Source organism: Rana temporaria, chromosome 3 (assembly GCF_905171775.1).
Source record: "Rana temporaria chromosome 3, aRanTem1.1, whole genome shotgun sequence".
NCBI lineage: Eukaryota > Metazoa > Chordata > Amphibia > Anura > Ranidae > Rana > Rana temporaria.
Window position 1 is genome coordinate 446606123 of NC_053491.1, and position 18414 is coordinate 446624536.

Sequence of the window (18414 nt, forward strand, 5' to 3'; positions counted from 1 at the left end):
TAGTCATACAACACTGTACCCAAATGAAAATTTCGTCCTTTTTTTCATACAAATAGAGCTTTCTTTTGGTGGTATTTAATCACCGTTGGGTTTTTTATTTTTTGCGCTATAAGAGAAAAAAGACTGAAAATTCGGTAAAAAAAAAAAAAAAAAATTTTTTTTCTTTGTTTCTGTTATAAAATTTGGCAAATTTAGTATTTTTTCTTCATTCTTTTGCATAAAGTTGGAGTATTGTGGAGTATTGTGGGGCATTGCAGAGTATGGGGGCATTGCAGAGTATTGCACAGGGAGGGATGGATGGCTGGATCTGTGACTGCATGTGTCACAGATCCAGCCCACAGCAGCTGCTGCTGCATGCGCTCTCTCCCCTCTCCTCTCTCACACTGTACCGTTCGGTACAGAGAGGAGAGGGAGGAACCGGCGTCATCACATGACGCCGGTTTGTTTACTAGTGATCGCTCCGTCATTGGACGGAGCGATCACGTGGTAAACCGCCGCTATCAGCAACGATTTACTGTGATCCGTGATCAGCCGGGTCCTCCGGACCCGGCGGTCACGGAGACTCCCGTGTGCGCGCCCCATAGGGCGCGCGATTCTGGGAGGACGTACATTGACGCCCTCCCAGAGTTAAGCAACCGCCTTGTAGACGTATTTCGTCTATAGGGCGGTTGTTAAGTGGTTAAGTACCTCATGACGCCTGGCCAAAAAACTCCCAGTAGATGGCATCATCCTGTTTTGCTTTGTTGCTAGGATGTTGCTAAGACGCTGACAGACATTATTTCTCATCCCCTTCCCAGGAGTGAGTTCTGAAACCCCCACACACGTGTCTGCTGTCTCCTCCATCACAGAATTGCTGTGACGGGGGGAGAGAATGCATGCATTTTAGGGGGTTTTGTTCGGCTGGGAAGGTCCTGGGAACATCCTAGCAACAAGACAGGATGGGATGATGCCATTTCTTGGAGTGTTGTGTTTTGTTTTTTATTTTTTAAACCAGGCTTTAGGAGGTATGTTAACCACTTAAGCCCCGGACCAATATGCTGCCTAAAGACCCAAGGGGTTTTTACAGTTCAGGACTGCGTCGCTTTAACAGACAATTGCGCGGTCGTGCGACGTGGCTCCCAAACAAAATTGGCGTAATTTTTTCCCCAAAAATAGAGCTTTCTTTTGGTGTTATTTGATCACCTCTGTGGTTTTTATTTTTTGCACTATATACAAAAATAGAGCGACAATTTTGAAAAAAATGCAATATTTTTTACTTTTTGCTATAATAAATATCCCCCAAAAACATATATAAAATTTTTTTTCCTCAGTTTAGGCCGATACGTATTCTTCTACCTATTTTTGGTAAAAAAAATCGCAATAATCGTTTATCGGTTGGTTTGCGCAAAATTTATAGCGTTTACAAAATAGGGGATAGTTTTTTATTGCAATTTTATTTTTTTTACTACTAATGGCGGCGATCAGCGATTGTTTTCGTGACTGCGACATTATGGCGGACACTTCGGACAATTTTGACACATTTTTGGGACCATTGTCATTTGGGAGTTAACCACAGGGGGCGCTGTAGGAGTTAGGGTTCACCTAGTGTGTGTTTACAACTGTAGGGGGGTGTGGCTGTAGGACTGACGTCATCGATCGAGTCTCCCTTATATAAGGGATCACTCGATCGATACGCCGCCACAGTGAAGCACGGGGAAGCCGTGTTTACATACGGCTCTCCCCGTTCTTCAGCTCCGGGGAGCGATCGCGACGGAGCGGCTATAAACAAATGGCCGCGCCGTCGTCCCGGATCGCTCCCCGAGGGAACCCGACCGCCGCATGTAGCGGGGGGGGGTCCCGATCGGACCCCCCACCCGCTAGAAGGCAAGGACGTACCTGTACGCCCATTTGCCTGTACGTGCCATTCTGTGGACGTACATATACATGCGGCTGTCGGGAAGTGGTTAATGGCCTACACCAATAGTATGGGCAAAAAAGTTATAAATTGATTTTCTTTTTTTAGTGAGTGAAATAAGTATTTTGACCACTTCGCAAAACAGGACTTGGTGGCAAAACCCTTGTTGGCAGTCAGAGGTCAGACATTTCTTGTAGTTGGCTACCAGGTTTGCACACATCTCAGGAGGGATTTTGTCCCACACCTCCTCTTTGCAGATCCTCTCCAAGTCATTAAAGCGGAGGTTCACCCTAAATTTCAACTTTCTCTAAATCAAACCACTACCCATCGTCTATGCACAATCCGTTGGTTTTTTTTTTTTTTTTTTTAAATCAGATTCTTTACCTTTCTAATCCAGCCTTCAGTGTTCTGTCAGTGATCCTTTCCCTGCGGAAATGGGCATGTATTATCTTTTCTCCCGACAAGCGCGATGTCTCCTGGGAGTGAGTGATGAGAATCCCAGGAGACGCGCTGTACTGTAATCCCACGTTATCTCGCGGGTCACGTGACTAGGCAAGCGGGTCATGTGACTCGGGCGGCTACGAATTCGCCATTTATCCCGGAAGGATACGCTTGTGGGCTTCAGACTGCCCACAAGCAAGATGGAAACGTCCATCACACATTTTTATAAAATATCTTTTTCGTGCATAAAGACTATGCCGGCGGCTCTAGTATTAGGACATGCGAGTGCCGGATCAAGCAAGGTAAGACCGCAAGAAGCATGTAAAAAATAAAATAAAAAAAACTAATACCCGTGGAACCCCCACTTTAAGGTTTAAAGTCTGACATTTGGTAACTCGAACCCTTAGCTCCCTCCACATATTTTCTATGGAATTAAGGTCTGGAGACTGGCTAGGCCACAGTCCAGGACATAAATGTGCTTCTTCTTTTGCTTTTGGCTATGTGTTTTGGGTCATTGTCATGCTGGGTTACCCATCCATGACCCATTTTCAATGCCCTGGTTGAGGGAAAGAGGTTCTCACCCAAGATTTGAGGTTACATGGCCCTGCCCATTATCCCTTTTTGATGCAGTGAAGTTGTCCTGTCACCTTAGCAGAAAAACACCCCTAAAACATAATGGCCCGGATTCAGGTAGATTTGCCCCTTATTTGCGGAGGCGCAGGGCAGCGTTTTTGTCCTGCGCCCCCGCAAATTTACTGCGCTACCCGCGATTCAAGGAGCAGTAGCTCCGTAAATTGCGTGTGCGCTGTGTAAACTTGCCCTGCGTAAGGGCGCCTAATGTAAATGATCCCGTAGGGGGCGGGAATCATTTAAATTAGGCGCGCTCCCGCGCCGAGCGTAGAGCGCATGCTGCGTCGGGAAACTTTCCCGACGTGCATTGCGGCAAATGACGTCGCAAGGACGTCATTTGCTTCAAAGTGAACGTGAATGGCGTCCAGCGCCATTCACGAATCACTTACGCAAATTACGTAAAATTCGAACGTCGCGACGCGGGAACGACGGGTATACTTTAGCATTGGCTGCCCCTGCTATTAGAAGGGGCAGCCTTACGCTAAACACGCCGTACGGAAACGACGTAAATTGCGTACTCAGGGCTCGCGCAACATTGTGAATCGGTGTTAGTATGCAATTTGCATACTAAACACTGAGCGCAATGGGAGCGCTCCCTAGCGGCCATCGCAAGAATGCAGCCTAAGATATGCGTGGCATAAGAGCCTTATGCCACGCAGATTTTAGGCTGCAGTCTGCGTTACGATGTTCCTGAATCAGGAGCATTCGTAATGCCGGGGCAAGTAAGCAATTGCGCTGTGTAACCTATGGTTACACAGGCGCAATTGCTTCTTGAATCCGGGCCTATGTTTCCATGTATGACGGTGGGGATTGTGTTCTTTGGGTCATGGGCAACCCCTCCCCTTCTTCCTCCCCCCCATTCCTCCCTTCCTCCCTTTTTTTCTTTTTTTCTTCACTTGAGGCCAAATAGCTTGTGTGGTGTGTGTGTTTTCTTTTTGTTTTTTTTTGGTCTCATCTGACAACACTTTCACCCAGTTCTCCTCTGAATCATTCAGATGTTCATTAACAAACTTTAGGCTTTTAACCAGTGCAGGAAAAATACGACTCGCTGCACATGGTGTGAATGAGTCCTCAGCCGTTGGGAAGATGATGCAATTTAGAAGAGAACTAGGGCACCTGCCTTTTACGTAGAGCCCGTGTGTAATGATCATTCTGAATCTTACAGTGCTGTCATTATTTGGATAAAATGTGCTTTTGTTCCAGTTTTAATAACAATCTCTGTTGCCGATTTTTTATTTTATTTTTTTATTCTTCTAGTTTTACAGAGTGGACTTTGACCCAGACACAGGGCTGATAAGCAAAATCCAGAATCTGGAGAAGCAGATTGCCCTTCCTGTAAAACAGAGTTACTACTGGTAAGAATGTTTACAATGAATGATTGAATGAGGGTAACTCGTTTTACGAGGAGGTCACTGGTGTGAAGTACACCTGTCAGATTTGAAATACAGGAGCCCCCTTTGCTGACATTTATATTTAAAGGTGCATGCTCTGTCATCCATACCCTTCCTTCTTTGCTCAGAGTCTCTGTCCTGATGTTCCGTCAGATTAGGCAACCCCGTCAGACTTGGTAATGGAAGTGATGTTTCGTTGCCACCATCTTGGTTCACCCCACACTACTTCACTGTAACGATACCAGTGGCGGCTGGTGCTCAAATTTTTTGGGGGGCGCAAATGAAAAAAAGAAGAAAATTGCAGCCTCACTGTGCCCATCAAATGCAGCCACTGTGCCATCAATTGTCACCACTGTGTCATGCCATCAAACGCAGCCACTGTGCCATCAATTGTCACCACTGTGCCATGCCATCAAACGCAGCCACTGTGCCATCAATTGTCACCACTGTGCCATGCCATCAAACGCAGTCACTATGCCATCAAACGCAGCCACTGTGCCATGCCATCAAACGCAGCCACTGTGCCATGCCATCAAACGCAGCCACTGTGCCATGCCATCAAACGCAGCCACTGTGCCATGCCATCAAACGCAGCCACTGTGCCCCTCAATTGTCACCACTGTGCCCATTGTTGCCATAGGATGACACAGGAATTTATATAGGGATGATCGGAGGTATTGTATAGTCCTGTCACATATAGAATGTATAGATGTCACACAGTACTCCATGGGGGATGATCGGGAACACTGTGGGTGTATGCGGTACTCTATAGAGCCAGAGGACATGGAAAAGTCTATACGGATCGGTCGATACGGTAAAATGCACTTGCCTTACTCCTTCCATTCCACGTCCCTCGATGTCTTCTCCCGCCTTGGTGATGCTTCAGCCAATCAGGTTACCTATAACCAGAATCGGGGAACCTGATTGGCTGAGACAGCCGTCAGTCTTATCCAAGGAACGCACCCCCCGTACTTTCCGAGGATAAGACATCCGGGAGCCGAGGGCTGTACTCGGAAAGCCTATCAGAGCCGCTGGCTCTGATGGGCACTTCCGCACAGCCAACCAGCTGCCGTTATTCAGGTTCAGGTGGCCGGCGCTCAACATCCGGCCACCTGAATAGACCAGCGGCAGCTGGCAACAATAACATGCAATGCATGAATGTATGTTATTTTCAGTGGCGGTGCGGAGCCAGAGGGGATGGCCCTCTATGGACGGACCGCCGCTGAACGATACACAGAGAAGGGGGCGAGCGGACATCTTGTTGCACCCACCGGAGATTTGCATGTCAGTGTTTTTTTTTTTTTTTTTTAACACAAAACTGAGCATATATTGTAAAATACAGTATTTAGAAATCCCTTCGGACTGTTTACATGTTGAATTATGAAAGCAGAGGTGTTCTGTCACATTATGAAACCTGTGAGATCAGCAGTTTGGCCGCTGGTTTTAAAATTCCACATCTAAACGGTCCGTCGGATTTCTAAATACTCTATTTAACCTTCTAAGCTCTGTATACTGTTAAAAATAACAGTGAAATGAAAAACTCCAGTGGGTGTAACAAGATGTCCGCTTACCCCCCTTCTCGGTGTATCGTTACAGTGGAGGAGTGCGGGGTGTAGCAAGATGATGGCGACGGAACGTCACTTCTGTTACCAATTCTGACAGGTTGCCAGGATACAGATGAAAGTCCTAGACCATACACATATATATATATATATATATATGTGTGTGTGTGTGTGTGTGTGTGTGTGTGTGTGTGTGTGTGTGTGTGTTGTACCGATACTAGTATCGGGACCGATACCAAGCATTTGCCCGAGTACTTGTACTCGGGCAAATGCTCCCGATGCTTCACCCGATACTTGTACTGTCAGCGGTGATCGGTGCGTGGGGAAGTTACAAGCACCGATCACCGCTGTATAGATTTAAAATTAATTTCTCCGCTTCTCTCTACACCCCTCCCCCCGTGCGGCTTTCAGCCGCTTTAAAATCAGCGGTGATCGGTGCTTGTAACTCCCCCACACACGATCACCGCTGACTGTCCCGTGTCCTCCGTTTTGCTGCAGTCTGTCTCCCTCCCTCCGTGTATCCTGTCGTGTATCCCGCCGTGTATCTCCCCCTCCGTGCTCCTCCTCCACCCTCTGGAAATGTCAGGATGGAAAGCTCCGAATGGACAGAGTCAGTGATCACTGACTGTCTATTCACATAACTGAAACATTGTAACCTGTGTTTACAATGTTTCAGTTTATGAATGAAGAGAAGCAGCTGATGCTGCTGAGAAAGGGACAGGGGAACATGTGTCCCTAGTCCCTTTCTCTGTCTCAGAGGGGAGATGTCAGAGGTCTGTTAAGACCCCTGATATCTCACCAAAGCCCCCCCAACAGGGCTGAAAAAATAAATTTAAAAAAGAAAGAATAAAAAAACAAAAGAATAAAAAAAATGATTGTAGAAAATAAAAAAATTTAAGAAAAAACACACTGACATGGCCCACCCAAAAAAAAAAAAAAAAAAAAGCATTATAAATTAAAAAAATTGAAAAAATAATTGGGAAAAATTAAAACAAATTGTTAAAGATAAAAAAAACTAAAAAAAAAAAAAACTACTGACATGTGCCGCTGTCACATGAGATTACAAAAAAGTATTGGTACTTGTACTCGGTCTTAAAAAAGTGGTATCGGGACAAATATATGGATGTGGATGAGCCGTGTGTCAGACGTGTGCAGCTACATAGGCTCTCAAGAATGGGGTCTGTCCTTTAAAACATCTGACTGGGCATCAGTTCTTCATCTCCATGAAGAAAACGGAAGCCCTTGTCTGTGAATTATTAAAAATGATTATTTAATCACATACAAATAAAATAATGTATCACAGCTGACAAACTAACCCTGACCCAACCAATGACCCAATGCCTAAACGTAACTCTTTAATCTGAATGTAATCGTTGACTTCTGGCCCTTTGCTTACCCTTACCCATCCCCTTGACTATTTTTCTCATTGATAGAAGTCACCATTTCTCCCACGGACACCAATGATGGGGCACTATTCCTATCCTTCCTAGGTGATAGGCTCAGCAATGGCATGAAATGCCAAGCTGCTGCTAACAAAGCAAACAGAATATTGGCATTAAAAATGGGATTAACTCCAGAGATAAAACAATAATTCTCCCGCTCTACAAGACTCTGGTCCGGCCGCACCTGGAGTATGTTGTCCAGTTCTGGGCACCAGTCCTCTGGAAGGATGCACTGGAAATGGAGCGAGTACAAAGAAGGGCAACAAAGCTAATGAAGGGTCTGGAGGACCTTAATTATGAGGAAAGGTTGCGAGCACTGAACTTATTCTCTCTGGAGAAGAGACGCTTGAGAGGGGATATGATTTCAATGTACAAATACCGTACTGGTGACCCCACAATAGGCATACAACTTTTTTGCAAAAGGGAGTTTAACAAAACACGTGGCCACTCACTAAAATTAGAAGAAAAGAGGTTTAACCTAAAACTACGTAGAGCAGGGATATGCAATTAGCGGACCTCCAGCTGTTGCAAAACTACAAGTTCCATCATGCCTCTGCCTCTGGGTGTCATGCTTGTGGCTGTCAGTCATGCTATGCCTCATGGGACTTGTAGTTCTGCAACAGCTGGAGGTCCGCTAATTGCATATCCCTGACGTAGAGGGTTCTTTACTAAAAGAGCAGCAAGGATGTGGAATTCCCTTCCACAGGTGGTGGTCGCAGCGGGGAGCATCGATTTAGTTTAAAAAAACTATTAGATAAGCACCTGAACGTCCACAACATGAAGGGATATACAATGTAATACTGACGTAAAATCACACACATAGGTTGGACTTTGTATTTTTTCAACCCCACCTACTATGTAACTATCATGGACACCAATGATGGGGCACTATTGCTATCATGGACACCTATGATGGGGTACTATTGCTATCATGGACACCTATGATGGGGCACTATTGCTATCATGGACACCTATGATGGGGTGCTCTTTTTACTACTGACACTAACAACGGGGCATAATTCCTTCCACTGATACCAACAATGGGGCACTTTTTCTTCCACTGATGCAAGGCACTATTTCTCCCACAGTCACCAGTGATGGGGCACTATTTCTCCCACAGACACCAGCGATGGGGCACACTATTCCTCCCACTTTATCAACAATGGAGCACTATCCCTCCCATTAATACCAATGATGGGGCATTGGTTACACCTACTGACTAAATTGGCAGTAGGACTCTCCAGCTGTCACTCTACACATTTCCAGGAGCAGGGTGCTTCCCTTTGTCAAGAATAGATATCAGTCCCTAAATGGACACCCACAGCTTCTTCATCAGACCTGCTACCTCGCTGGCCAGGATCAAACCGCGTCTTCAGCCCATACAAGCCTTTATCGCACACGGTGTCAGTCGCAGTCTAGGCATCTGGTTATTGTTTAACCACTTGAGACCCGCGCTATTGACAAAAGACGTCAACAGCGCGGCTCTCAGGTGCCAACTGGACGTCTTTAGACGTCATTTAAAGTGCATTACCTGAGCGCGCCTCTGGGGGGCGCACAGCGGGTAAACACTGTCCCGGCGCATCGCTGGGAAGCCGATGCGTGTACCTGGCGGCCGCGATGTCCGCCAGGTACATGCGATCGGCGGGAACACAGCAGGGACGTGGAGCTCTGTGTGTAAACACAGAGCTCCACGTGCTGTCAGAGGAGAGGAGACCGATCTGTGTCCCTTGTACATAGAGACACAGCATCGGTCACCTCCCTCCCCCCCACACAGTTAGAACACACCCAGGATACACATTTAACCCCTTCCTCACCCCCTAGTGTTAACCCCTTCACTGCCAGTCACATTTATACAGTAATTAGTGCATTTTTATAGCACTGATCGCTGTATAAATGTGAATGGTCCCAAATTTGTGTCAAAAGTGTCCGATACGTCCGCAATATCGCAGTCCCAATAAAAATCGCAGATCGCCGCCATTACTAGTAAAAAAAAAAATAATAAAAAAAAATCATAATTCTGTCCCCTATTTTGTAGGCGCTATAACTTTTGCGCAAACCAGTCGCTTATTGCGATTTTTTTTTTTTTACAAAAATATGTAAAAAAATACGTATCGGCCTTAACTGAGATTTTTTTTTTTTTTTTTTTTTTAATTGGGATATTTATTATAGCAACAAGTAAAAAATATATATATATTTTTTAAATTGTCGCCCTTTTTTGTTTATAGCGCAAAAAAAAAAAAAAACCCAGAGGTGATCAAATACCATCAAAATAAAGCTCTATTTGTGGGGAAAAAAAGGACATCAATTTAGTTTGGGAGCCACGTCGCACGACCGCGCAAATGTCAGTTAAATCGACGCAGTGCCGGAAGCTGAAATTTCACCTGGGCACGAAGGGGGTTTCTGTGCCCAGTAAGCAAGTGGTTAAAGTGCAAACCCAAAGAACATCCATTTTCCTAGAAGAGTTCCATGAAACCATAACAAACAGCTTCACGTGTGATCATTTTGAATATGTGTTTAAAAAGTTGAGTCATTCCAAAATGTATTAGGAGATGAGATGAGATGATGCCAACTGTAGAAAATGGTCTAGGTGGAGGATGGGTAAACTGTGCCCCCGTTAACGTATGCCCAGGGAACGATTTGTGAATGCCGTACTCCTATACTGTAAATGTTCTGTATTATCTAGCCAGAAGTATCATTTCTTGTTTCTGATCTTGTAGGTATAAAGCCAGCAAAGGTAATTCAGACAGTTCTCAGACTTCAGGAGCCTATATATTCCGACCAAACCAGTCAGAGCCAGTGCCAATGTCACAGACTGTCCGGAGTTATCTGGTGAAGGTTAGATCTGTTCTTCATTAACAATCCTGTCCTGTACGAAACTGATCTGTTATTCACCACTTAAGGACCGCCTCCTGCACATTTACGTCGGCAGAATGGCACGGCTGGGCACGAGCACGTATAGGTACGTCCTGTGCTAGTACCCGGTCGCGGGCGGGCGCCCGCCCCGGAAGCTCCAGAACCCGATCGCCGCTGGAGTCCCGCGATCGGTCCCTGGAGCTGAAGAATGGGGAGAGCTGTGTGTAAACACATCTTCCCCGTTCTTCACTGTGGCGCTGTCATCGATCGTGTGATCCCTTCTATAGGGGGACACAATCTATGACGTCACACCTACAGTTGTAAACACACACTAGGTGAAACATAACCCCATCAGCGCCCCCTTGTGGTTAACTCCCAAACTGCAATTGTCATTTTCACCGTAAACAATGCATTTTAAATACATTTTTTTTGCTGTGAAAATGACAATGGTCCCAAAAATGTGTAAAAATTGTCCGAAGTGTCCGCCATAATGTCGCAGTCACGAAAAAAATCGCTGATTGCCTCCATTAGTAGTAAAAAAAAAAAAAAAAATAATAAAAATGCAATAAAACTATCCCCTATTTTGTAAATGCTATAAATTTTGCGCAAACAATCTATAAACGCTTATTGCGATTATTTATTTTATTTATTTTCACCAAAAATAGGTAGAAGAATATCGGCCTAAACTGAGGAAAAAAATTTTTTTTATATATTTTTGGGGGATATTTATTATAGCAACAAGTAAAAAATATTGCATTTTTTTAAAAAATTGTCGCTCTATTTTTGTTTATAGCGCCAAAAAATAAAAACCGCAGAGGTAATCAAATACCACCAAAAGAAAGCTCTATTTGTGGGAAAAAAAGGACGCCAATTTTGTTTGGGAGCCACGTCGCACGACCGCGCAATATTGTCTGTTAAAGCGACGTAGTGCCGAATCGCAAAACCTGGCCGTGTCCTTTTGCTTATAAATAGGATGGGGGAAGCTGCCTAAAGTTCCGGGTCTTAAGTGGTTAAAGCCAGCTATACATGGGTCGAAGTTCAGCAGGGACCAGCCGAGATTCCATCCATGCATGGGCAGGCTGATTTGTAACCTAGTCGATCCATCGATCAGCTTGGGTACAGCCAGCATGTTGTGTGGTTTTTTTTTTTTTGTTTTTTTTGTTTTTTTTTTTACATACAAATTTTGCTGGCGGCTGTAGCTGCTAGCAGTGTTTTTTTGTCCTTCTTTTTCTTTTTCTTTTTCTTTTTCTTTTTCTTTTTCTTTTTCTTTTTTTTCTTTTTCTTTTTCTTTTTCTTTTTCTACATCCCCCCTGGCACAGATGCATCACACTGTTTGTTTTTTATATGCCATTTTTCTCAGAGTTGTCAGTGCATTACCTTTTTTTTTATTTGCCTCAAATGGTACACTCAGATTGGCGCTGTGGTCTTCTGCTGTTCTCATGTAATTTTCCACTGCAGATTAGAGGAAACGAAAGGATAAAGGACATCCATTGGTATGGGCATGAGTGTGTAGATTGAATGAATGTGGTACACCTGTGCCCTCACAACGTTGTCAAATTTTAAATGAATGTGGTGGAGGTGTACTTATTTTTGCTAAATTATTTAATTTGGTATTCTTTCAATAAAAATATTTTTTTTTTCCATCACCGGTTGTCTCTCCTTGAGGATTAATTTCGTACGCTGTCCAGTTTCTATATCGGTTTGGGCAGCAATTCTCCTCTGATTTTGTTGTTCCTTAAGCCTCATACACCCAATCGTTTTTCCATCGGACAAATTGGATTTTTGTCCAAAGAGCGTTGGTCGTGAACTTGTTCTGCATACAGACGGCAGCATTTTGTAAATGTTTGTACCTTGGATTTTAGTCTGTCGGATAATCTGACGGAACACATTTTGTTGTCAGACGATTTGAGAGCATGCACAGCCAACATTTGTCGGAAATTCCGACAACGATTGTCCGATGGAGCATACAGACGGTCAAATTATCAGACAAAACCTGTCCATCACACAATTGTCGGAATATCCGATCGTGTGTACAGGCCTTTACTCTGATCTGTATGAAACCTTCCGTAGGATGACTATTGTTCCGAACACATAGCGGTTGATTTACTAAAGGCACTTTTCAAAGTACAGTTGCATTCTGCAAGAGCAGTTGCTTCAGAGATTAGTAAATGAGCAAAGCTGTCCTTACAGAGACGGCTCTAGGCTTTCTGAGGCCTTAGGCAAAACTTGACATGGGGCCCCACTCACACCCATGATGGGGAAAAAATAATTCAAGGACAAGAGCCTCTTCCCCACAACCCTGTCTGGTGGTTGTGGGGGGTCTGCGGGCTGGGGGCTTATCAGAATCTGGAAGCCCCCTTTAACAAGGCAGCCCCCAGATCCTGCACTTTAATAACTAAGGGGTGGGGGCCACCTGGTGTTGTCACCTGGTGAACCCGCCACCTCGTGACGTCATTGACTGAGGGCATGCTGGGTCATTGACGTCACAAGGGGTGGTGTCACCGATATTCACTTGTTAGGGATGCCGACGGTCAGGGCTCTTAACGCTGCCTAAGCACAGCAGCGTTTAAAGCGGAGGTTCACCCAAAAAACAAGTATATAACATTACATTCTGTATACCTCCAACATGTACAGTATGCTGTTTGTTTTTTTGGGGGTGTACATACGGTATTATCGCTATTTCTCTTTCGTTCATAGACGGACACAGCATTCTTTGACATTAGGGTTATATCCGCTTTCACTAGGAGAGTTTAGGCAGAAAAAAAGCACTTAAAGTGTTAACAAACACAAAACTCAGTGCAGCTCCTCCCAGGGGGCGTGCCCCCCCCCCCCCCCCCCCCCCGGTATAACCCACACCCTGCTCTAACAGCCTCAGTTTTTTCCTGCCTAACGTCAGGAGAGTCAGGCACTCTGGAGTTCCTGTACTCTGGAGATTTTTTTTCTTGCGATTTTTCTCGCTTTTTATTATTTTGTTCCTGCATTTTTGGAATCCTGTGATTCTTCTATCAACAGCCGACTGGGTGACAGGCTGGGTCCTCGACCCTTGTAGTCCCCCCAGGTTCGGCCTTCGAGCGTGTGCCGGCCCTCAGCTCAGCTTTGGGACGTCCACGACAGGCCCCATTGCTCCAGGGGCGGCCGGGGAACTTCGGTTCTAGGGCACACATATGACCGGTCTCTATGGCCTTGTCACAGTGTGTCTGGCCGACAGCCATGCCGTTTAGCGGACGTTGGATCTGTCTGGGATACCTCCAGCCGGTGGTCGCAGGACGGGTAAGTAGTGGCCTCTTGCTCAGGTAAGTGGTCTGGCTGGAATTTTCCCCTGGGGAGGTCGACTGAGGGTTTGCCCTGCTTTCCTCTCTCCCTTTTTTCCTCTCCCTCCTTCCCAGTTTCTGGGTGACGGCCGTGAGGTGGGGGCCCCGCTTGGGGGGCTCAGTCTGACCTGGGGGCTGCTACTGCTGTGGGTGCTGTGTTTTTCTGGGCTGCCATATGTGCGGAGGGGATCCTGTGGGCCTGTGTACTGCGTGTGTCACTGGGGCTTTGCTGTGTGTTTTTGGAAAAAAACGCTGTTTTCGGGCGCCATTTTGCCGCTGACGGCGGTGTTTTATGGCGCAGTGGTAATTGCGGCGGCCATTTTCTCGGAGCCCGCAGACATATCGGCGGCCATCTTGATACAGCTCTTGTGCCTAGGATGACGGCGCGTACGGCTCTGCACATTTTCCTTTTGGATGGCGCGGCACAGGCAGCGTTTTTGGCTCTCGGCAGTGGCGGTCTGGTCGGACGGTGAGTCCTCTGGGGGGGGTTTCCCTGTTCTCTGTGGCGGCTGGGGGGATGTCCTGTGGAGCCTGCCAGTACTAGGGGATGTTAACCCTTAGTGTCCCTGTTCCTGCGGCCTCCAGGGATGCTGTGCTGGCAGTCCCTGAGGCGTTTTGGGTCAGGATGGGGGTGTTGGAGGGATGTGGGAATTGCACTTGTTCCCCCCTCTGCCTCTCTCTGGGTATTTTTTTCTGACAGGGAATCAGGCCTCGCTGAGGCGTCTGGTTTTGTTTTTTTGTCAGTAGCTGCTGGCTGAAGTCCACACGGACTGTGAGGATGGCCCTGTTTCAGGGTCAGCACTTGATGGTGCTGTTGTTGGGGCTCTTAACACTGCGGTGCGGGTTACCATGGTTAGCTATGGTGGTTTCGGAGGTGGCATCAGTGGTGTCAGTCCCTTTTGGGTTCAGTGCCGCCCCGTACCGCAATATGTGTTTTTTCCTTGTGTTCCATGTCTGGAATATGTTGTGCAAGGATTGGGATCAGTCGCAGGGTACAAAATGCTTTGCGGTCTGTCCCCTCTTTTTTGGGGAGGATTCCTGTATCAGGGTGTCTCTCTCTCCCCCCCCGCCCCCTGTGTTCAGCTGGGTAGCTTGTTTTTGAAACAAGGCTGCCACATTACCTGGGGAAGGGGCTCCCGCTTTTGGGGACCCCGCTGATAGGGGTGCTGTGAATGTGGTCGCTCCATATTCACAGCGGGGGGGGGGGGGGGGGGGCGGTGGTGAGTCCGGTTTTGGCCGGGACTCTGGTGTCGCAGACATTTCCCGGATGGGGAGCTGGAGGCGCAGAATGCTTCTATGACCTGCGTGGTCCTGACCGACCAGTTGGTACTAGGTCAGATATTTGTCTGTGTGTCGACACCGGATATGCTCCCCTTGCTCCCCAGGGCCTCTGCCTGCGCCATGTTTTCTGCCCTGCCTTGTATGGCTGGGGGTTGGTCTGCGGACGGTCTTTTCAGTAGTCCCTGGTGGTATTGCCCTGTGGGGGTGTACGCAGGGGTGTCTCTGATTGTCATCATAAAGGATGCCACGGGCGGTGTGAGCACTCTGCTCCCGCAATCTAAAAAAGGGTAGGTGCCTCACTGTAGGCGAGAGGCCCTCATTTACTGTTCCCCGTGCGTTTTTTTGGTTTTCGCCCGCCAAGTGCGGCAGGAAAACATTTTCAGGGGGCTAGGACGTCCACTGAGGACACAGGCGCCCCGGGTGCTGCAAGCCCAGCAAGCCTGCTTCCGCTTGGAGGTTTGCCTCCGCTCGCATCTCGGGTGGGGGGCTGGCTCCGCGAATTCGCGGCTCGGTGGAGGTCTCTCCTCTCTGACCTTTGGGGTTGCGAGGTAGTTTCCTCTGGGTGCGAGACAGGATTTCTCTCTTGTCTACCAAACGGCTTTTTTCCCTCCATCCTCTGGCTCGCCGGTTGGCTCTGTCAGGGGCTGTCCAGGATCCTCTGGTCAGGGCAGTGATTGTGCCAGTTCCCTCGTGGAACAGGCTCCGGGGTTTTTCTCCAATCTGTTTTGTGGTCCCCAAAGGAGGACGGGGTCCGTCCAATCCTGGGCCTCAGGCCCTTGTTTGTTTTTTTGTAAAAAGTGCAAACTTTCAGGATGAGGTTTTTCTGGCGTCCTTGGATGCCGTGAACGCGTACCTGCATGTTCCCATATGCTCTAAGCACCAGAGTTTCTGGACTTTGCGGTCAGGGAGGACCATTTTTCATTGTGGCCCTCCCGCTCGGCTTGGTGTCGACACCACAGGTTTTCACCGAGGTGCTCGTTCCGATACTGGCCCGGCTGTGGCAGCGGGGGTTTGTTATTGTGGGATGTCTGTACGACATTCTCCTACGAGCTTCCTCGAGCTCTGAATTAGTGGAGCCATGTCTGTCACGTGTCAGACTCTCCAAGAGTTTGGCTGACTTCTGTTTTGTCCAGAAGTCAGTGTTGGTCCCGTCTCAGGGACTGTAATTCCTGGGACTAGTCCTGGATTCCGCCGGGGCGGAAATTTTTTTCTCCTAACGGAAAGAATTCAGACTCTGCAATCTGCTGGGCAGCAGTTGTCGACCTAGTAGTGGTCATCTCGATCATCGGTCATCTCGATTCTGCATGAGGGTTCTGGGTCTGACGGTGGCCTCTGTCGAGGCGGTTCCGTATGCCAAATTCCACGCCAGGGTGCTACAGAGGGAACTGCTGTCTCGTGGGGACAAGCTTCCGTCATCCCTGGATTACCAGGTTCAGTTGAGTCACCTGGTCCCTGGTGTGGTGGCTGACTTTTCCGGTGCTTCGGGCTGGAAAGGCATTTCTGCCATGTCACTGGACGGTGGTCGCGACGGATGCCAACCTCTCCGGTTGGGGAGGGGTTTTTTGGGGCACCCAGTCAGCCCTGTGGCGCTGGACTCAGGTGGAGTCCCACCTACCAATCGGTGTTCTGGATCAGGCTTTGCCTTGCCTGGTGGTCCCTGGATCTACAGGGCTGACCATTCAGGACCCTGTCCGACAACGCTGTGGCGTACGTCGACCATCTGGGAAGCACACGGAGTTCTGTTGCAGCGACGAGGGTCGCGCACATCCTTCGGTGGGCCGAAAGGTCCGTTCCGGCTCTATCGGCCGTGTACATTCCGGGAGTATGGAATTGGCGGGCCGACTCCTGAGTCGGACTGCGCTAGACCAAGGAGAGTGGTCTCTCCACCCGTAGGGGTTTTCAGTGTCTGTGCCGAAAGTGGGGCACTCCATGCGTGGACCTTCTAGCGTCCTGCCTCAACCGGAAGGTGCCAGGTTTTTTTGGCCAGGTCAAGGGACCCATGGGCAGACATAGTTACATAGTTAGTTACATAGTTAGTCAGGTTGAAAAAAGACACAAGTCCATCCAGTTCAACCACAAAAAATAAAAAAACAAAAATAAAAAACACAGTAAAATCCTATACACCCAACTCCATTCCCACAGTTGATCCAGAGGAAGGCAAAAAACCCCAGCAGAGCATGATCCAATTTGCTACAGCAGGGGAAAAAATTCCTTCCTGATCCCCCGAGAGGCAATCGGATTTACCCTGGATCAACTTTACCTACAAATCTTAATACTCAAGTTATATTCTGTACATTTAGGAAAGAATCCAGGCCTTTCTTAAAGCAATCTACTGAGCTGGCCAGAACCACCTCTGGAGGGAGTCTGTTCCACATTTTCACAGCTCTTACTGTGAAGAAACCTTTCCGTATTTGGAGGTGAAATCTCTTTTCCTCTAGACGTAAAGAGTGCCCCCTTGTCCTCAGTGTTGACCGTAAAGTGAATAACTCAACACCAAGTTCACTATATGGACCTCTTATATATTTGTACATGTTGATCATATCCCCCCTTATTCTCCTCTTCTCAAGAGTGAATACATTTAGTTCTTCTAATCTTTCGTCATAGCTGAGCTCCTCCATGCCTCTTATCAGTTTGGTTGCCCTTCTCTGCACTTTCTCCAGTTCTCCGATGTCCTTTTTGAGAACTGGTGCCCAAAACTGAACTGCATATTCCAGATGAGGTCTTACTAATGATTTGTACAGGGGCAAAATTATATCTCTGTCTCTGGAGTCCATACCTCTCTTAATACAAGAAAGGACTTTGCTCGCTTTGGAAACCGCAGCTTGGCATTGCATGCCATTATTGAGCTTATGATCAACTAAAACCCCCAGATCCTTCTCCACTACAGATCCCCCCAGTTGTACTCCCCCTAGTATGTATGATGCATGCATATTCTTAGCCCCCAAGTGCATAACTTTACATTTATCTACATTAAACCTCATCTGCCACTTAGTCGCCCAATTAGACAGAGCATTGAGGTCGGCTTGTAAATTGGAGACATCCTGCAAGGACGTTATTCCACTGCATAGCTTGGTGTCATCTGCAAAGACAGAAATGTTACTTTTGATCTCAGACCCAATATCATTTATAAATATATTGAAAAGTAAGGGTCCCAGCACTGAACCTTGGGGTACACCACTGATAACATTGGACCATTCAGAGTAAGAATCATTAACCACGACTCTCTGAATTCTGTCTTTCAGCCAGTTTTCTATCCATTTACAAACTGATATATCCAATCCTGTAGACCGGGCATCACTAAATGGCGGCCCGCGGTCCGCGTCCGGCCCGAGCTGCTGCTCTTCACGGACCGCGGCGATCGCGCCATCTAGTCGGCGCTTTTGTCCCCAGCCTCCTCCGCTATCATTAGCAGAGTAGAGGAGCGGGAGGCGGGACAATTCTGGACTGGGGGCGAGACCAGAGAGGTAGCCGCCTGTCACGTTAATCAGGATTTGATTGGCTGCTAGGAGGCAGTCCTAGCAGCCAATCACCAGTTCACTGAAAATTCAACCCGGCAGCTCCCGCGCCCCTCCCAGTGCTGCTGTGCCTTCAGTTCGCGATTGTCCCGCC

At 47.4% G+C, this 18414-nt stretch overlaps 1 protein-coding gene across 1 annotated transcript in view; it reads left to right on the forward strand.

The window, feature by feature from the left end:
- MAN2B1 (mannosidase alpha class 2B member 1) overlaps nucleotides 1-18414 on the forward strand; it is a gene marked incomplete at its 3' end in the record, with an annotated part of 64362 nt that overhangs the window by 33475 nt on the left and 12473 nt on the right. The window contains 2 exon segments of the mRNA XM_040346567.1: nucleotides 4223-4320; nucleotides 10078-10195. Of these exon segments, the coding sequence (XP_040202501.1) occupies nucleotides 4223-4320; nucleotides 10078-10195 (216 nt within the window).